The following is a 19,396-nucleotide window of genomic DNA, read 5'->3' as shown; positions in this document are numbered from 1 at the left end:
TCAATTACTGTACTCCTCATGATCCACATTTTCAGGTATTCTGTCATCTGCAAATTTGGACATTATACCTGGAAGACCTAATCCTTGCCACCATATTCTTGCACAGCTATTCAGGCGGGCAGACAAACTTTTTTCAGATCATGGCAGTTAGTCACAGGTATTCTCTCTGCTCCCTATACTCTGTACTTGGGCCTCTATACCTCCCTCAGCAACTAGATCATCGACTTCCTCACCTTGGTTAAGCACAGTTCTAACACCATCTATAAATTCACTCATAATGGCACTGTTGTTGGCAGAATCTCAGGATCTGATGAGATGGTGTAGAGGAATGAGGTAGATTGACTGGATACGTGGTGTTGCAACACCAACCTTGCACGCAACTTCAGCAAGACTGAGTAATTCATTAGAGCCAGTGGTGAAAAGGGTGAGTAGCTGCAAGTTCCTGGCAACAGTATTTCAAAAGATTTATTATAGTACCAACACAATGATGCAATCATAAAAAAACATGCCACTGGACATACTTCATTAGGAGCTTGAGAAGATTTGGTACGTCATCAAAGACTTGAGCAAATTTCTGCAGATGTACCATGGAGAGCATTTTGCCTAGCTGCATCAATGCCTGGTAAGCTCATAAGAAGATAAGAAATAGGAGCAGGGGTAGGCCATCTGGTCCATCAAGCCTGCTCCACAATTCAATAAGATCATGGCTGATCTAACCCTCTCCATCTACCTGCCTTTTCCCCATAACCCTTACTTCCCCTACTATTCAACCTCATCTTAAATATATTTACTGAGGTAGCCTCCACTGCTTCACTGGGCAGAGAATTCCACAGATTCACTACCCACTGGGAAAAGGAATTCCTCCTTATCCCCATCCTAAATCTACTCCCCCAAATCTTGAGGCTGTGCCCCCTAGTTCTACTCTCACCTAACAGTGGAAACAATTTTTCTGCCTCCACCTTATCCTATCCAGTTCATAATTTTGTGTTTCTATAAGATCGCCTCTCATCTTTTTGAGTTCCAGTGAGTACAGTCCCAGGAAACTCAATCTCTCCTCATTGTCTAACCGTTTCATCTCTGGTATTTACCTAGTGAACCTCCTTGGCACCACCTCCATAGCCAGTAGATCCTTCCTCAAGCAAGGAGACCAGAACTGCATGCAGTACTCCAGATGCAGCCTGACCAATATATAGTTGCAGCATAACCCCCATGTTCTTAAATTCAATCCCTCTAACAATGAAGGCCAATCATTCCATTTGCCTTCTTGACAGCCTGCTGCATCTACAAACCAAACTTTTGCAATTCATGCACAAGCACTCTCTGGTCCTTCTGCACAGCAGCACGCTGCAAATTTTTACCATTTATATAATAATCTGCTCTTCCATTTTTCCTTCCAAAGTGGATGATCTCAGATTTACCAACATTGTATTCCATCTGCCAGACCCTTGCCCATTCACTTAACCTATCTAAATCTGTCTGGTGACTGTGTACTCTGCACAATTTGCTTTTCCACTCAATTTAGTGCCATCAGCAAACTTAGATACACTACAGTAGGTCCCCTCTTCCAGATCATTAATGTATATCATGAACAGTTGCAGGTCCAGCACCAATCCCTGCGGCACATCGCTCACCAATGATTGCCAATCAAAGAAACACCCATGTATCCCAACTCACTGCTTTCTGTTGGTTAACCAATTCTCTATCCATGCTAATACATCATCCCCAACTATATACGTCCTCATCTTAAGGGCAAGTCTCTTATGTGGCATCTTATCAGACACCTTTTGGAAATCCAATTAAATAACATCCATCTGTTCACTGCACTTATTATATCCTCAAAGAACTCCAGTATGTTTGTCAAAAAGGATCTGCCTTTGCTGAATGCCTGATGGATCCATTTCTTTCCCGATGCCTCGCCATTTCTTCTTTAATGACAGCTTCAAGCAGTTTCCCAACTGCAGATGCTAAACTAACTGGCCTCCAGTTACCTGCCTTTTGCCTACATCCTTTTTTAAACAGTGGCATGACATTCACCTTCTTCCAATCTGCTGAGACCTATCCAGAGTCCAATGGTAAATGACCACCAAAGCCTCAGTACCCTGGAATGCATTCCAACAGGACCAGGGGACTTGCTTATCTTTAGGCCCACAAGTTTGCTCAACACTACCTCTTTAGTGATAGCAATTATATCAAGGTCCTCATCCCCCATCACATCTATATCTCTCGGCATGTTAGATGAGTCCTCCACTGTGAGGACGGACACAGAATAGTCATTCCCCCTTCTCGTCCCCCAAGGGACTTTAGCCACCATTTTCTGCTTTATATGATTATAAAAACTTTTACTAACCATTTTTATATTTTGTGCTAGTATATTTTCATAACCTAGCTTCCCTTTCTTTATTGCTCGCTCAATGGTTCTTTGTTGCTTTTAAAAGTTTTCTCAATGTTTCAGTTTCCCACTACTCCTGGTGACTTTGTACGCACAAGCTTTTAGTTTAATGCCTTCCTTCATTTACTTAATTACCCATGGCTTGCTCTCCCCAGCCTTACTGTCCTTGCTTTTAACTGGAATATTCTTTTGTTGAGCACAGTAAAAAACCTCTTTGCAAGTCTTCCACTGTTCCTCAACCATCCCACCATATAGCCTGTGTTCCCAGTCTATCCAACTGCTCTCTCATCCTTATGTAGTCTCTCTTGTTTGGGCATAATGCACTGGTTTTAGGTCAAACTATTGCACCCTCCATTTGTATGAGAAAGTCAATCATACTGTGATCACTCTTTCCAAGAGGATCCTTAACTACAAGATTGCTAATTTTACCCATCTCATTGCACAAGTCCAGGTCCAAGAAGGCATGTTCCCTTGTAGGGTCAGTAGCATGCTGTTCAAGAAAGCTATCATGTATGCATTCTACGATGTCCCCCTCAAGACCGCCTCAACAAATCTGATTCACCCATTCTATGTGCAAGTTAAAGTCCCCCACGATAACTGCTGTTTCATTTTTACATACCGCAGATATTTCTCGGTTTATTGTTTGTGCTATTGTAATGTTATTATTTGGTGGCCTATAGACCACTCCCACCATTGATTCCCCCCTCCCTTTTACTATTCCTAATCTCTACCCCAATGGATTCAATTTTCTGCTCCTTAGATCTTATATTGTCTCTCACTATTGCTCTGATCTCATCCTTAATTAAGAATGCTACCCCAGCTCCCTGCCTATCCTTCCATACTAGCTCATATCCTTGAATATTTAATTCCTAATCCTTTCCACCCTGCAAGCATGTTTCGGTAATGGCCACTAAATCATACCCCTTTATACTGATTTGTGCACAAGTTCACTGACCTTGTTATGAATACTACAGGCATTCAGATAAAGTGCCCTTACACTTATAGTGCCTTTAAAATCTAGTGATCTTTGTCTCTTATGTACTTGACTTTCTGCACTCTCTTTTTTAACTTTTGCTTTTACTTTATCCATACTTCTCCAATCTGTTGGATCCAAGCCCTGCGATTTTGTTTAAAGCACTATCATTCACCAGGATCCAGGTCCCATCACGTTTTAGGTGCAGCCTGCGCCAATGAAACAGTTCCCTCCTTCCCCAATAATGGTACCAGTTTCCCATTAATTCAAACCTACCTCTTCCACATCAATCCTTGAGCCATGCATTTAACACTCTAGTCTTCTCAACCCTGTGCCCATTTGCATGTGGTTCAGGTAGTAGTCCAGAGAATAACACCCTTTTGGTTCTGATTTTTAATTTAGTCCCTAGTTGCTCAAGTTCCCTCAGCAGAACCTTCTTCCTCATTCTACCTATGTCACTGATACCCACATGGAATTTGACAACTGGATCTTTCCTTTCCACTGCAAATCCCTCTGCAAGTCAGATAAGCTGTCCCAAATTACGGTACCAGTCAGGCAATACAGCCTTCAGGACCTCTGTCACCCTGTGACAGAGAATTTTGTCCATTTCCCTAACTATACTATCCCCAATTAACACTACATTGCTCTTCTCTCTTGAATGACTCCTGAACCATGCTGTACCCACTCTCATCCACACAGGGAACCTCGAAGGAGGCTGCAAGGGGTCATACACACAGCAAACTCTATCATGGGCAGAATTTTCCACACCTTTTGAGGAAAGACCCTCACTATCAAGACATGCCCTCTTCTCATTACTACCATCAGGAGGTGGTACAGGAGCCCGAGGAGCCCCAGTTAATGTTTTAGGAACAAATTATTCCCCTTTGCCATCAGAACTTTGAAAGGTCAATGAACACTACCCCACAATTTCTCTTTTACACTAGCTTATCTATATACTACTAAAACTCTCATGCTCTGTTTGTGACCTCCAATTATTGCAAACGGTACATTACAGCCGCACTATTTTTGGCTACATCGACTTAAAATGTGCTGGCTTACAGAATGCAAGCAAAGTTCAGGGTTATATATTTGTATAAAATTGCTCACTTGCCAAAATAAAAAGCCCCGCTTTCACCCAAGAGCTGATGTCAGCCATGATGGAAATCGCGACACGACACATGCACATGACCAGCCTCAGAAGCGACTCACGATGCTCACAGCAGCGACACCAACCATAGCAAAAGGGCAGGGCAGCTCTATTTCGAGCTAATCACCATCAGCATGTGCAGGATTGGGACAGATCCAACTGCCACCCATCAATAAGAGATAATTAAATCTTATTGTAATGACGTACTTCAAGACACCCATCAAACCCTTTGCTGTAGTCAAAGGACAGCGGTGACTATATCACGTCCATTTAGGAGAGCGCCAGCCACATCATCATGAATAATCAGCATCCTGGAGACTTTGGCGTTACTGCTTTGTATCTTCTATCCAGCATTAGGGTAAAAAAAAAAGGTCAGCCTAATTATGCCGCACGGAAAAAGAAGGGGGACATTATGGTCAAGAGGTGCCACCAAATGTTGTTGGGGAGCGGCAAGGAGAGGGAGAGAACAAGAATCGGATGAGGCCAGGGTGGCATGACTCCAAGATCAAAGAGCCACGACAGAAAAGATGAGAAAAGAAGAGACAGAGGGGGAGAGGCATGCACATCTCCAAAATGACAACAACTGGCATAGGAGGAGGAGAGAGGAAGAGACAAAGGAGCTGAGAAATGTAAGTCTCCAAGATCAGAGAGAAACAGCAGAAGAGATGAAGAAACGGGGGATGGAAGGGCTGCACATCTCCAGGATGACAATGAGAGGCACAAGGGTGGCAGATCAACCAGAAATGATGCCATCAAAAGTGTCTTTTGGTAAATGAGGAGGAGCTATATTTGCCTTGCTATGCATCATTCTTCTTTAATAAACTAAGGTTTTCTTCTTCAATTTTTAAAGCAAACCGATACCAATAGCATTCAGGAAAATTTAATGTTCATTCTGGTCACATCAGACTGCACTACCCTTCTCTCAAAGGGTGCCCCAAGGGGTCACTCCATTGTCTAGTTTACTTTATTTGTAACTCCTAATAATTTCTATGTCATATATTGTATTGCTGCCATAAAATAACAAATTTCATAATGTAAACCTGATTCTAATTCTAACTTTGCATGTTCTCCCCAAAGGTGTTACTTGACTTGCTGGTGTTTCCAACTGTTCTGCATTTTGGAACTTTAGCATTTGCAACTATTGTTTTTAATTCTTTCCACCATTATTTCCTGATATTTAGCCAATTTGCTTATTTATAATTCTGTACTTTGATGCTTTTATGCTGCAGGGTTAGAGAACTAATATCAGCATATTGGGTCTACGGGCAGAACACTTACTTCACATGCTCATAGACTCCTGAAATGTTATATTCCTTCCTCCAGAAAAAGGTTATTAGATGAAAAGAAGAAATGGTTCAAGAATACCATCAATGTTTTCTTGAAAAAGTATAGCATCCCCACTGCCTCCTGGACCATGAATGCTCGAGAGAGAGAAAGCAAATTCAGGGGGGCACTGAGAACCCAGTGGCACACCCATGTAGAACCTCAGATCAAAGAATGGAAAGAGAACAATACCTCCCAAACAGCTCACATGTCTGCACAGTCAAGTACTTCTTGTTCCAGCTGCAGCAGAGCCTGCAGGTACCCTCAAAACCTATAGAACTGGAGTGCATGTAAATCATTTTTGATTCAAAGATGCTCACCTTTCGTATCAATGTTTCCAACGAGTCCCCCTTTCACCTCATTGAAATTCCCCTAATCATAGTTAGCAGGGCTTTCAAAAATCCATCAAAATGCTTGCAATTCTACTTTCTTCCCAGAAAGACAATAAGACTTTTCATCTATTCATCAATTTTTGTCCATTATTACTATTGCATCTGATGCAGTACACTTTCATAGCATTCTGTTCAGGCCATTCCTTCTAAGGTGCCCTGGCTTGTTATATCATTTACAACAATATTCATTCCCTTTTTTTGAATTTAACAGAGGAAAACTTTAATTGATAGCTCTTCGAATCTGGGAGACCAAATGCACACCGATGAGTGTGTAAGAGTCCTCAACCTTTCATCACCAGAAACTTCTATAGTACTTGTTCTCCTCCAGCATTTCAATGAAGATCAATACACCCCAAGATGATGAGAAATAGCACCTCACCACCCAAAAAGACACAATTCAACTTTGGAACTTAACATTGAGTTCAACAATTTCAAAACTTCTGCATCCTCACAGAATTGTTGCCTCAGATGTTCTGAATTCACAATATAATAATTCATCATCTCTCAACCAATCTTTTGTTTTTTTACTCATGATTATTTAACTATGTAAAAAAGGGATTATACTTGCTTCCGAGTATTGGCTTCTCAATGAGCTTATATATAGCATTTTTCAGGCAGCCCAAGATACACTTAACAGCAACAATTGGATGTTAAAATCTTCAGAGGGGAAAGTGACATCCATGGAATATTCACGAGGAAATCTGCAGATGCTGGAAATTCAAACAACACACACAAAATGCTGGTGGAACACAGGCCAGGCAGCATTTATAAGGAGAAGCGCAGTCAATGTTTTGGGCCAAGACCCTTCGTTCCACCAGCATTTTTTGTGTGTTGTTCCATGGAACATTTCTGTCTTCTGAACAAGGCTAACCTGCTCAACAATCATTCTTAAAAATCTGTATTATTAACTATCAAGACATAGATTCACAATCAATTATCATTCTGCAATGAAACCCCACCAATATTAACATATTCTGCTTCCAATCCTTGAAAGCACTCTAGAAAGCCTTGCATTAATTTTAAAATGGTCACTAAATTTTTAAATTAAAAATATTCTAAGATATCCCCACAATTTATTGTGCTGAATTATAAAGGTAACCCCTGCATTACAAAGAGATTGTTTCTAGAAAACAGTCATATCATGACTTTGTTGCATAACATCCCCTCTCCCAATGAAACCCACGTATTAAGTGGAGATGGATTCCTCTGGAATGTTTCACTCTCATTAATAGTGATGGCCGTGACTCATCACCGCTTAATAGCTGAAGTTAACATCAGGCTCCAACATAGACAAAGATAATCAATAGTACAGCTCTTGTGGATTTTTATTTTTGATTACTTAATACTGTAGGGCAATAATATTTATGTGAGCTAACCTCAATGCTTGGGTTGAGGGTCACAGCCAAAACTATCCTTTGCCACACACTTTCCTGTACAAGGACAGGTGACCAGATATCTCAGAGTGTAATGCTGCTGTGCTCTTCATCTACAAGGCATTTTCTCTAACACAGAAGGCTTATGGATAAAGGAAGTTTAGGAAGTGAGGATGTCAAGGAAAGGGATGGAATTTGAGGATTAAGCTCATGTGAGAAAGGTGGTGTAGGAGTTAAACTGTTATGACCTAGTGGAAGTGGAGAAAAAGCAGAAGGGTTACTTTAAGTAACTGGCCGTGGCTATGGTGGTTCACTATGATGCAAGGAGTTGGAGAAAATGCCTTGCAGAAGAAGTGTGAGCCAGCAGTGCACAATGAGATGTCTGTTCGCAGGTCTTTGGACAGCAGACGGCACACCAAAGGTGGGTCTTGGCGGTGACTCTCAACTCAGTCAATGTGATCCAATTATTGCTCCACGGTACTGAGCGACTGAAAACGAAAGTTTACAAAACTATTGCATCTTTTATATTTTTTTTATTAATTCATCCTTATAAAAATTTAAAGAGAAAATTTTATATCTCAAATTTTAGAGCAGTGATGTGAACTTCACAAAAGGTAATTTACGTGGGAGCCACTTGGAATTGTTTTGTGGTCCATAAGACTATAATACAAATTGAAATATTTACAAGTTTAGACCATCTTACATTAGAAGCATTTTAGAATCTGCAGTTAGCATAGTATTAAAGTTTTATGAATTGTTTATGCAATAAACCCCTCAACAGCCCTACAGTTTGTACTACTTGGTTTTACACAAACTAAGCACTGCTCAACTATTAAGTTTTACTTAAACTTCAAATTCAGCCTGGTAATTTTTAGATATTTAAAATCCACATCTAAACTTAAATGAGTGGAGTTTTGAGTCCTGCTGTATAATGCTCACCTTTATCAGCTACAAAACTAACATACAAAATGCAGAACTCTATTTATTTTAGCAACACCTTTTAGCATGTATTCTCTCTACCTAGTGAAAGGAAGCACTGAACTGGACTAATTTATCTTTTCCAATTACTTTTAAACAATGGCTTAGAACAAAATGTGGTCTGCATGCAAGGATCACTACACACATACAACGTGGAATTTTTTTAAAATCCATATATTCGGCAGTTTCACTAAAAGTTTAAAATCAGATTCCACGTATTCAAGAGATTTGACAGTTCAATCTAAGCTAAGACTAGATGACATCAAAACATTGCATATTTTATCTCCAATTCTACACTTTAAACTTATCCCAGATTTAACTCTAGAAACATTTCCCATACATTGTTGGCAAGACACTGTATGTTAAAACAAAGATTGCCCAGTTAGTGACCACAGACTCTTGATTCCTTGCTATACAATGCAAGCTGCAAATAAACCATTTTTTCCACCCTAGAATCAAATGCAGTAACTCGGTCTTTCTTTTAAAATGAGCCATCCAATTAAAATTAGATCAAAAAAGGCTCGTCAATTTGTGGGAACAGTTGAAGCCTCAAATCTAACAGTTCACCTAGGGGTTGAAGGACAATGATTAGGACTATATAGCTACATCCCATTATTTCAAGTGCATGCAACAAAACAGAATGATTTCATTGATCACCCTGAGCCAATATCTCCACATCATGCATCCCTTGAAATTAAATGTGACAGACTTTTTCCAAAGATGTCAGTTTTCATGCAAAATAAAAAGAGGAAGTAATCTGGAAATGTTAACGGTTAAATGTAAGAGAAACAGTCCAATTAAAATCTACCCTAATACATCAACTTAAATCAGATAGAATGAAGGACACTTTTTTATGTAAAGAACATTTTGCAAGGAACCTTTCTGGTTGTACTTTGGTAGAATATTATTGCCCTTCAGCAGTCTGCAGCCCAAGATGTCACAAGTGAATCTGCCACCAAAGGTTACAACTGTCACATCAGTTTACAGCAACTGTAATAAAGACAGCATGAGTAGAACACCAAATCACCAAAGTACAGTAATTAAAGATTTCAAAATTAATACTTTTGGACAGAACCCAGTTTTTTTAAAAAGTAGGCACACAAGAGAGATTCTGCAGATAGCAACACATAAAAATGCTGAAAGAACTCAGCAGGTCAGGTAGCATCAATGGAGAGGAATGAATATTCGACTTTTCATGCCGACACCCTTCATCCAGAAATGTTGACCATTTATTCCTCTCCATAGATGCTGTCTGACTTGCTGAATTCCTCCAGCATTTTGTGTGGACTAACAGGATGGTGCTGGAAAGAAACATTAAAAAATCTAGAATATTTATTTCAATTTTAGTTACCCTTTAGTAGCATTAATAGGATTTCATATTACTTTAATGTCAAACCAGACCAACAATGTACACACTCAAAATAGTTATAGGTAAATTGAAGGCTATTAGCTTTCAATTTACTTGTAATAGGGAATTGCTTCATATCCTGCAGAATCTTGAAAACAATACAGTAGACAATATTAATAGAATCAAATGCATCAATGGTATCCCATGGTTACTTCCTGACAAAATGCAAAAGCACTAAGCTAACTCAGTGAGGTATGTAATCAAGATTGCACTTTTGTTCTGCTCCAATCTAAAATACAGAAGATTTTTAGTCCTTAATTTACAATATTGTAATGGTCTCTGTCGGTTTTACCCTTGGTTTCTCCTCCAAATGACCCTTTGAACTAACACAGAAAAAAAATTGTTAAAGACATTCCAAGCTGATGAACGCAGTCTTGAATTATAAAGACTCAGCAATGTTGCAAGGCATGCAGGAATCGGCAAAGTTTCATACAGATCGCCCATGATCACACATACATCGCTAAAATCAAAATAGAAATATACTCTGCAAATTCAGGAACAAGGTGCTCTGCTTGTAGCAAATTGATCGGTCATAATTTTCCAAGGGATTAATTAAAATGGTTATTTAATTCTACTTTGGCACATTGACAGAAACCTGCCCTACAATAAATACCATTAAAAACAACATTCTGGAAAAATGTTTTACTTCCTTTGGAATGTTATTGGGTAACTTCCCACAGAGAAACCAACATGAAACAAAATCACTGATCGCCCAAATATAGAAACCTCACCTGTACATGAAAAAAAAACAAATTTATTCAACAAAAAAAATTGCACTCTAACAGAATGAAAATGACCCAGATCATTTGATCCACACTGATCATTAAAATCAGCATGACTGTAAAAGCAGATCAAGTTGAGGAAGAGAAGGAAACACAGCAATTGCACAGCAGATCTTCTGTGCAATTCACATTCACAGAATGATAGCAGCAGATACCAACTTTAACACTACCACTTTTTTGAAAGAGCTATCTGCTGTCCTCCTTTTCTATTACCCCTAAATATTCTTCCTTTTCCAGCATTCCACCAAGAGCATTGTTTCTACCAGCCGTTCAAGCAGAACTTTCAAGATTAGTACAGTACACATAAAATGCTGGAGAATCTCAGCAGCATCTATGGAGAGGAACAAATGCTTTACATTTTGGAAGAGACCCTTCATCTTCATTGATGTTGCCTGATCTGAGTTCCTCCAGCATTCTGCATGTGTTACTCCAGATTTCCCACATCTGCAATATCTCTTTTCTAAAGAATATTCAAGATCACATCACACCGTATTTAAAACTTCCCCTCTCCTACAACATACAATTTGCTGGAGGAACTTAGTGTATCCTGGATCCTGCTTGACCTGCTGAGTTCCTCCAGCATCGTCTGTTGCTCTAGTTTCTGACATCTGCAGACTCATACATCTTCCTCTATCCTGGTTCCCTCTCCAAGTTATATGTTCCCCTTGCACAGACTTGGGATCTATGCTATCATTTGGAGCGACAAAGGACCGCAGGTGCAGGGACCCATAGTTTCTCCAGCCACAACTATATGTAGAGTTTGTACACTCTCTCTGTGACTTGCTGATTGTAAGGTTAATTGGTCACTGTAAATCACCCCATGATTAGGCAAATTGGGGTTGCTTGGCCATGTGGCTCAAGAGGCCTTAAGTGAATAGATAGGTTGAGCAGCAACTGTGGGGGGGGGGGGGGGAGGGAGGGTTGAAAGAATTGTTAATATTACTTCTCTTCACCCCTACAGATGCTGCACGACTAGGTGTGTTCCTCCCGCAGATTGGGTTCCAGTTGCCAGCACCTGCCGTCTCTTATGCCTTCTTATGTCTCTTATCCCTCTTATGTCTCTATTCCCTTCTCATGGCCGTTATTTTCAATTATTTCAATTCTCCAACCCTGAGTTACTTGTTCTACCCGCACAGCCACCTATATAGACTTGAAGGTTCACACTTACTGAAGACACGAGACTGCAGAAACTGGAATCTAGAATCTAATCTGCCGAATGGTTAAAATTGTGTTCCTCCCCTACAGAGCTCGACTCGCTGAGTCCCTCCAGCAGACTGCTTACTGTTACCGGCTGGAGGGACCGATGCCCTACTTCTTCGAAGGAAAATGCAAATGTCTCGGCTGCCTCCCCTGGCTGACAAGGAGGCGCAGAGGGCGAACGAGCGCCATCTTAAGATGCCGAGTGCCGCTTCAGCCCCTGCTGTCAGAGGGAGGGACGATAAGAGAGACCGAGGCGTGAAGCAAGGCCTAGCTCAACTCACCCACCTCCTCCCAACCCAACCCACGCCCGCCTGCTCCGGGGAGGTCGTACCTGTAACTCCGCCCTATCTACTTCCCACTGCGTCCTCTCCACCTCGAAGCGGGCCCATTCGTGCTGCAGGAAGTGCAAGATGCCCGGGATGTTGTACTGCGGCCGCTGCGTCTCTCCCTCCACCCCCGGCTGCGGCTGCAGGCTCCGGCCACCTATGCCCGGGCCCGGGCCTGGGCCTCCACCGGCGCCGCTTAACACCGAGTTGTTGCCGAAGAACACCCCGGCTGCCGGGTGCTCGTCCATGGCTGGGCCCCAGAACCCTTCGTCCGTCCCCTCGACCTCCACGCCGACGGTTGCGAGTGCGGTGACGGTGGACACCGCCGGGCCGGGCCTCGCCGCCTGTTGCCCCTTCCTCACCCCCGGCTTGGGTTTGTTGCGCGCGTGGGGCCGGCCGTTAGGATTTGAACCGCGCAGTGCCTTCCATGGCTGCGGCTTGAACGGAAGTTGCCGATGGATGCTGAAACCGCCGATCCGGGTCCGTGCCTCTTGCCCCCCCACTACCGCACCGCCGAGCCACCGCTCTGGGCTAACCCTCTCCCACCGCGGCTCCGGTGCGCGGGCTCTTCCCCCTTCAACGTCTCCACCCGGCCCCGCCCCCCCACCCCGTCATCTGTCAACAGAGGCAGCGTCAGCGGCCACCCACATCCCAAACCCCGCCCAGCGCATGCGCACATTAGAGCCGCCCCATATTTGACGTTCCAACCCCGGACACGCTCCTCTCGGCTTCCACGAGGATGTTTCCTTCCCCCATCCCGTCAGCTGGATAGGGTGGTTTCTGCTGACGTCAATAGGGTCCTTTCCTGCAAATTGTGCGCAAAAAAGGAAAAACAAGATGCTACAGAAATCGATGCTCATGCCATCTGATTGGGTTATAATTATGGATTATTTTTCTTCTTGCAGTATTTAATTTTCAATGCATGATGAAACTTTTATTTCAAAAGCAAAACAACAAGAGTGCTGCAACACCTCAGTTGGCTAGTTAGCAGTTACAACGAAAGAAACCAAATTTTATTTTGGATAGTTTGGTAGCATCATAGTAGGCCTGACTGATAGCCTCAGTACTCAGGGCAGTTCCTAATTATTTTTTTTCTGAAGCTGAATAGATTTGCTTTATTTATCACATGTATATCGAAACAAAGTGAAACGAATCACTTGTGTCAACCAACACGCCCGCAAGTGTTGCCATGTCCCAACTCACTAATCCTAACCAAAGCACGTCTTTGAAATGTGGGAGGAAACTGGAGCACTTGGATAAATCTTAAGCGGTCACAAGGAGAATGTACAGACTTCTTTCAGGCAGTGGCCACATCTATGGCTTGCCTTAAAGCAACTGAATATTTTCCAGGTTTTCTGTGGCACTGAAGTCAGTATTATAATGCACAATTACCAGGCAAATACAAGGAAACATTCAAGAATATACACACGACCACAGGTTAGGAAGAAGCAGGTGGAATGATATTGAAGCCTTCAGTCTATGCATTGGGATTATGCAGCACTCCACACAAGTGGTGGAAGTAGCCTCCCCAGCAGGTGCTTCCTATGTAAGAGTTTGCAATTGCCATATTGGCCTCAACTAGAGCAAGAAGCAGGTCACAGATAAGAGAAAATCTTCAGATGCTGGAAATTCAAGCAATATGCAAAAAATGCTGGAGGAACTCAGAAGGCCAGGCAGCACCTATGGGAAAGAGTTTGTTTCAGGCCATTGAAGATATTGAATTTTTCACAAGGTAGGGTGTGATCCCTGCCTTTCAATGCTCCCTACTTCCTCCAACCAGACAGCTACAGAAGTACAGTGATTTGGATCTCACAGGAGCTAATGGCGTGGTACAAATCTGGAACCAGAGTTGAGAAACTTGTGGGGACACAAGATTCTGCAGATGCTGGTAATTTACTCAAGATGATGATGTTGTCTTGTTGGAGACGCCAGAACATATCGATAGCAATTACAAAGCATGCCAGCCACTTTATTAGGCCCCCATATCTAATAAAGTGGCCACTGAGTGTATGTTTGTGGTCTTCTGCTGCTATGGCCCATGTTGGGCATTCAGAGGTGCTCTTCTGCCACACCACTGTTGTAACACATAGTTATTTGAGTTCCTGTTTGCCTTCCAGTTGAACCAGTCTAAGCATTAACAAGGAGTTTTTGCTCACAGAACTGTTGCCCACTGGATGTTTTTTGTATTTCACACCATTCTCTGTAACTTGAGAGACTTGTGTGTGGAAGTGTGAGATCAGCAGTTTCTGAGTTACTTAAACCGTCCCACCCGACAACAAGAGTCAAAATCACTTTAATCATATTTCTTCCCCATTTTGATGTTTGCTCTGAATAACTAAACCTCTTGACCCTGTCTGCATGCTTTTATGCACTGATTTGCTGCCTCACAATTGGCTGATTAGATATTTGCATTAACGAGCTGATGTAAAGGTGTACCTAATAAAGTAGCCAACACGTGTATTTCATTAGGAGTTTGAGGAGATTTCTCTGTCTCCAACAAATTGCAACAGCTGTACAGTGGAGAAAATTCTAACTCCTTCTGGTACAGAGGGCCCACTGCACAGGATTTGGAAAAGCTGCATTAAGTTTCAATCTCAGCCAGCTCTATCATTGTCACTAGCCTCCCCACCATTAAGGGCACATTCAAAAGGCGATGTGTCATAAAGGTGGCATCCATCATTAAGGAGCTCAATCACCCAGGGCATTCTTATTATTACTCTCAGAGGAGATACAAGAGCCTGAAGCCACACACATTTTAGAAACAGCTTCTTCTCCTATGCCATCACATTTCTGAATACACAAGGAACACCTCACAATTTTCCACTCTACTTGTACTACTCACTAAATTAAAAAATATATTTATTTCCAGTTGTAAGTTATAGCCTTGTTTAGAATAGTGTGTATGGGGTGAAGTTGGAGGGTGCTGAGAGTTAGGTAGTGTTGCTTAGGGTTAGGGGGTATTTGGTGGTAGGGCTTAGAGTTAATGGAAATGCTTTGGGTTAAGGGGTGTTGCCCAGGTTTAGGGATGTGAATAGGGTTAGTTTGTGGTGTTGCTCAAGATTAGGATTTGTCAGGCAGTTCAGCACATGCTTGATATCAATATTCTTTGTACTTTCCAAGTCTCATGGCTTCACTCCTTCCCATGTTATGTTCAGCACTGCAACTCACTGATATGTCTATCTTTCTCCATTGCTGACTTCCTGCACATTTCATTGTAATGCTGCCTCAATTAGTGTTCTGCTTCTGAAATTGCTAGGTGACATTAGAATATAACTGCACGTCATTTTATTTCAAGCTTTTGAAAGTTTCCTTCCATCGTTAAATCACATTAAAGGAAAACTGAGTGTTAAATATCAGTGGCCTCTTTATAAGATACACCAGCTTGGTATTACAAATAACTAATCAGCCAATCATATGGCAGCTCATCAATGCATAAAAGCATGCAGACATTGTCAAGATCAGTTGCTGTTCAGACCAAACATCAGAATGGGGAAGAAACGTGATCTATGTCACTTTGACCATTGAATAATGTTGGTACCAGATGGGGTGGTTTGAGTATCTCAGACTCCTGGGATTTTCACGCACAACAGTCTCTAGAGTTCACAGAGAATGGTGCAACATACCCCAAAGATTCCAGTGAGTGGCAGTTCTATGTGTATAAATGCCTTGTTGATGTAAGCGATCAGAGGACAACGGCCAAACTAGTTCAAGCTGACAGGAAGACAACAGTAACTCAAATAATGACGTGTTACAGCAGTGGTGTGCAGGGGCATATCTCTGAATGTAGAATCTAAAAGTAGAGTGGCAGCAGCAGAAGACCACACCATGTTCCACTCCTGTACCTAATAAATTGGCCACTAACTCTATATTCAATTCAACTTGAGCTACCAATACATCGAGAAATTGCATTGACTGCATTTATTCCTCTGGATTTTTGGGTGACAATAGACAATAGGTGCAGAAGTAGACCATTCGGCCCTTCGAGCCTGCATCACCATTTTGAGATCATGGCTGATCATCTACTATCAATACCCTGTTCCTGCCTTGTCCCCATATCCCTTGATTCCCCTATCCACAAGATACCTATCTAGCTCCTTTTTGAAAGCATCCAGAGAATTGGCCTCCACTACCTTCCGAGGCAGTGCATTCCCGACCCCCACAACTCTCTGGGAGAAGAAGTTTTTCCTTAACTCTGTCCTAATTGACCTACCCCTTATTCTGAAACCATGCCCTCTGGTACTGGACTTTCCCAGCATCTGGAACATATTTCCTGCCTCTATCTTGTCCAATTCCTTAATAATCTTATATGTTTCAATCAGATCCCCTCTCAATCTCCTTAATTCCAGTGTGTACGAGCCCAGTCTCTCTAACCTCTCTGCGTAAGACAGTCCAGACATCCCAGGAATTAACCTTGTGAATCTACGCTGCACTTCCTCTACAGCCAGGATGTCCTTCCTTAACCCTGGAGACCAATATCTGAATATCTTCAGGCTTTCAGTAAATACAGTACAAATGACAATTGAATGGAAATGTAAAAGTTTATGGTGAAATTCTTCTCTGAGGATCTTTACCTTGTCATGGTGGAGAGTCTTGTGAGTTCCTGAGATTCAGCAATGCCACCTGGAGTTCAGCCATCTGGCACTTAGCTCCTGCTAAGTTCACCCATGGCAGTAAGGTCAAGAGGGAGGTTCCAGACAAACAGAAATCCAACCCAGACCTCAACGATGGAGTTGACGGAAGATGATGACACATCACCAAGGCAGTGAAGATGGAGGAAGGCTGCAGCAGTGAAGGGTCTGCAGTAATCTTGCATTCCATGCCACTGGATCCTGACCCCAACATGTCAAGGACCATGTGATGACTGTCTGTGTGTCAGCCTCACCACATGAAACACATTAACAAACATTAATGGCATTCTCCATTAAGGGAATCCACCCTAACATCTCGGACTGCACCAGAATACGTGAATCTCAGATCAGCCTCTACAGCCACTTGAAGAGTCACCGACAGATAACCCCTTAGGAAAACATCATACACAACTTGAGTGATCGCAGTACAACTACAATGGTGAAATATGCTATTGCTGATTTTTTTTAAACTATGTTAAAAATTGTAAAATTTTAGTTACTGGCAGGAACAGAACCAACAACAGCACATATGGAATACATGCCAACACTTTGAATTATTATTTTTACAAGGAGAGTTTTCAATGATCCAGGTAATTTAACTAGACTAATGAGGATTGAAGCTCATAGAGGAAGACTCATCTGTGTAAATGCAAAAAATTACAATGAATTTCTTAACATGATATATCTTGAGAGATAATTGAGTGATTCCTATACATGCAGTTTGTGACCAATAAATCCAATATTTTTATTTTTCTTGAACAATGTACATTCCTAACCAAAACCATAAACCTGTACATAAGACACCAAGGGAGCCATTTCTCACTTTGACAGCAAGGAAGGGAAGGTGGAAGAGTTTAGTGGATTTTCAAGTCTCTGAAAGTATCTCCACTTTTCAGAAGAAACTTGTCTTCAGTTTGATGGTAGGTGCAGCTTGCACAGCTGGCTTCATCTGCTGGGCTGCAGCCTTAGCTTGCAAGCTGGCTTGGCTGGCACGGATTGCTGCCTCCAGCTTTGATTTCAGTTCGGGTGCTGCTCCCATCACTGCCTTGAAAGCACCAGGGTAGAGAGGACCAATGCGCATGAGATCCTGCAGCGCCACTTCGTGAAGACCCTTGGAGGTCTTGGGAGCAGAGTTGAAAGTCTTCTCACTCAGCAGGTATGAGATAAGGGTGGGAACCAAAAGTGCAAGCAACTGGGGTCCTAAGTAGCAAGAAAAGGCTTTCATTAGTTCCATTAAGCTTTTCAGTGGAGTATACATGGAAAAACATACTATTCACTTATTTAGAAATACAGCGCAGGACAGGCCCTTCTAGCCCAATGAGCCGCATTATCCACCAACCCATCTATTTAACACTAACCTAATCACAATGACCAATTAACATTCTAACCAATGTGTCTTTGGACTGTGGGAGGAAATCGGAGTACCCGGAGGAAACCCAAGCGTTTCATGGGGAGAACGTACAAACTCCTTTCCTGATGGTGCTGGAACTGAACTCTGAATTCCAAACAGTATATATACAGGATATCCAGCTTACTTTCTCTCATTCTAACAGAAAATCCTTGAACTCCTTCAATGGCTCACATGCCATGTCTTGAATGCATCTTCCTTGTTTCACTGCACTATTTCCTGTTTCTAGGTTAAAGTTCCTCACAACTTGCTAATTAATCCAATAATGCACATCTTGTTCGGAGACGCAAGAGACTGGAAATGCTGGAATTTGGAACAATGACAATATTCTATATTGATAGGAAATCCTATGAGAGTCCAGGTGAAAGGTCTCAACCTAAAATATTGTCTGTCCATTTCCCTCTATAGATGCTGCTGGACCCAGTGAGTTCCTCCACTTCCTGTGTTATGTTGATGTTCCCCAATATCCCGAACAGCAGCTCCTCCACCTCCTTGCACTGCACGTCTTCACCCCATCCATTTACGGTCCTCATCTGATATTGTATTACTCTCCAATTGCTTAGATGCCAATTAACCAGAAACATCAGTAAAACAATACATTTCCTTGCCCATCCAGGAACAGTTTCATATTCTACAGAGGAAATACAAAGATGCATTCAGTTCCGGATGCCCCGCTATGGGAAGGATATGGAGGCTTTAGGGAGAGAGCAGAAATTATTTATAAGGAAACTGCCTGGAGAACTGTGTGTTAGACCACAAGACCAAACTTAAGAGCAGAATCAGGCTATTTGGCCCATGGAGTCTGCTGCTGCGCTATTCAATCATGGCTGATCCTTCCCCCCCCCCCCCCAAAACTCAGCCACATTCCTCAGCCTTCTCCCCCATAATCTTTGATACCATAGCCAAACAATCTCCACCTTATATATACCCAACTACTTCGCCTCTACAGTTGCCTGTAGTAACAAATTCCACAAATTCACCATCCTCTGGCTAAAGAAATTTCACTGCATCTCTGTTTTAAATGGACACCCCTCAATCCTGAGGCTGTACCCTCTTGTCTTAGACTCCC

At 42.2% G+C, this 19,396-nt stretch overlaps 2 protein-coding genes across 6 annotated transcripts in view; both read right to left on the bottom strand.

Moving 5' to 3' along the window:
* Positions 1-12,886, bottom strand: part of strn (striatin, calmodulin binding protein) — a 108,231-nt gene extending 95,345 nt beyond the window's left edge. The window contains exon 1 of one of the 2 annotated variants that reach the window (XM_059982186.1): positions 12,297-12,886. In XM_059982186.1, the coding sequence (XP_059838169.1) occupies positions 12,297-12,539 (243 nt within the window). In that variant the 5' untranslated portion in view covers positions 12,540-12,886. Of the gene's footprint in view, positions 1-11,933; positions 12,089-12,296 lie in introns of those variants that run through there. The other variant, XM_059982187.1, reaches the window with a different exon arrangement.
* A 4,720-nt stretch (positions 12,887-17,606) lies between these two features.
* The window catches only part of heatr5b (HEAT repeat containing 5B), a 139,940-nt gene continuing 138,150 nt past the window's right edge, over positions 17,607-19,396 (bottom strand). For all 4 annotated transcript variants that reach the window (XM_059982182.1, XM_059982183.1, XM_059982184.1 and 1 more), the window contains one exon: positions 17,607-18,119. In XM_059982182.1, the coding sequence (XP_059838165.1) occupies positions 17,812-18,119 (308 nt within the window). In that variant the 3' untranslated portion in view covers positions 17,607-17,811. The remainder of the gene's footprint in view (positions 18,120-19,396) is intronic.

Source organism: Hypanus sabinus, chromosome 10, assembly GCF_030144855.1.
Source record: "Hypanus sabinus isolate sHypSab1 chromosome 10, sHypSab1.hap1, whole genome shotgun sequence".
NCBI lineage: Eukaryota > Metazoa > Chordata > Chondrichthyes > Myliobatiformes > Dasyatidae > Hypanus > Hypanus sabinus.
Note: the sequence above shows the minus strand (reverse complement) of the source record. Positions and strands in the feature narration are given on the sequence as shown.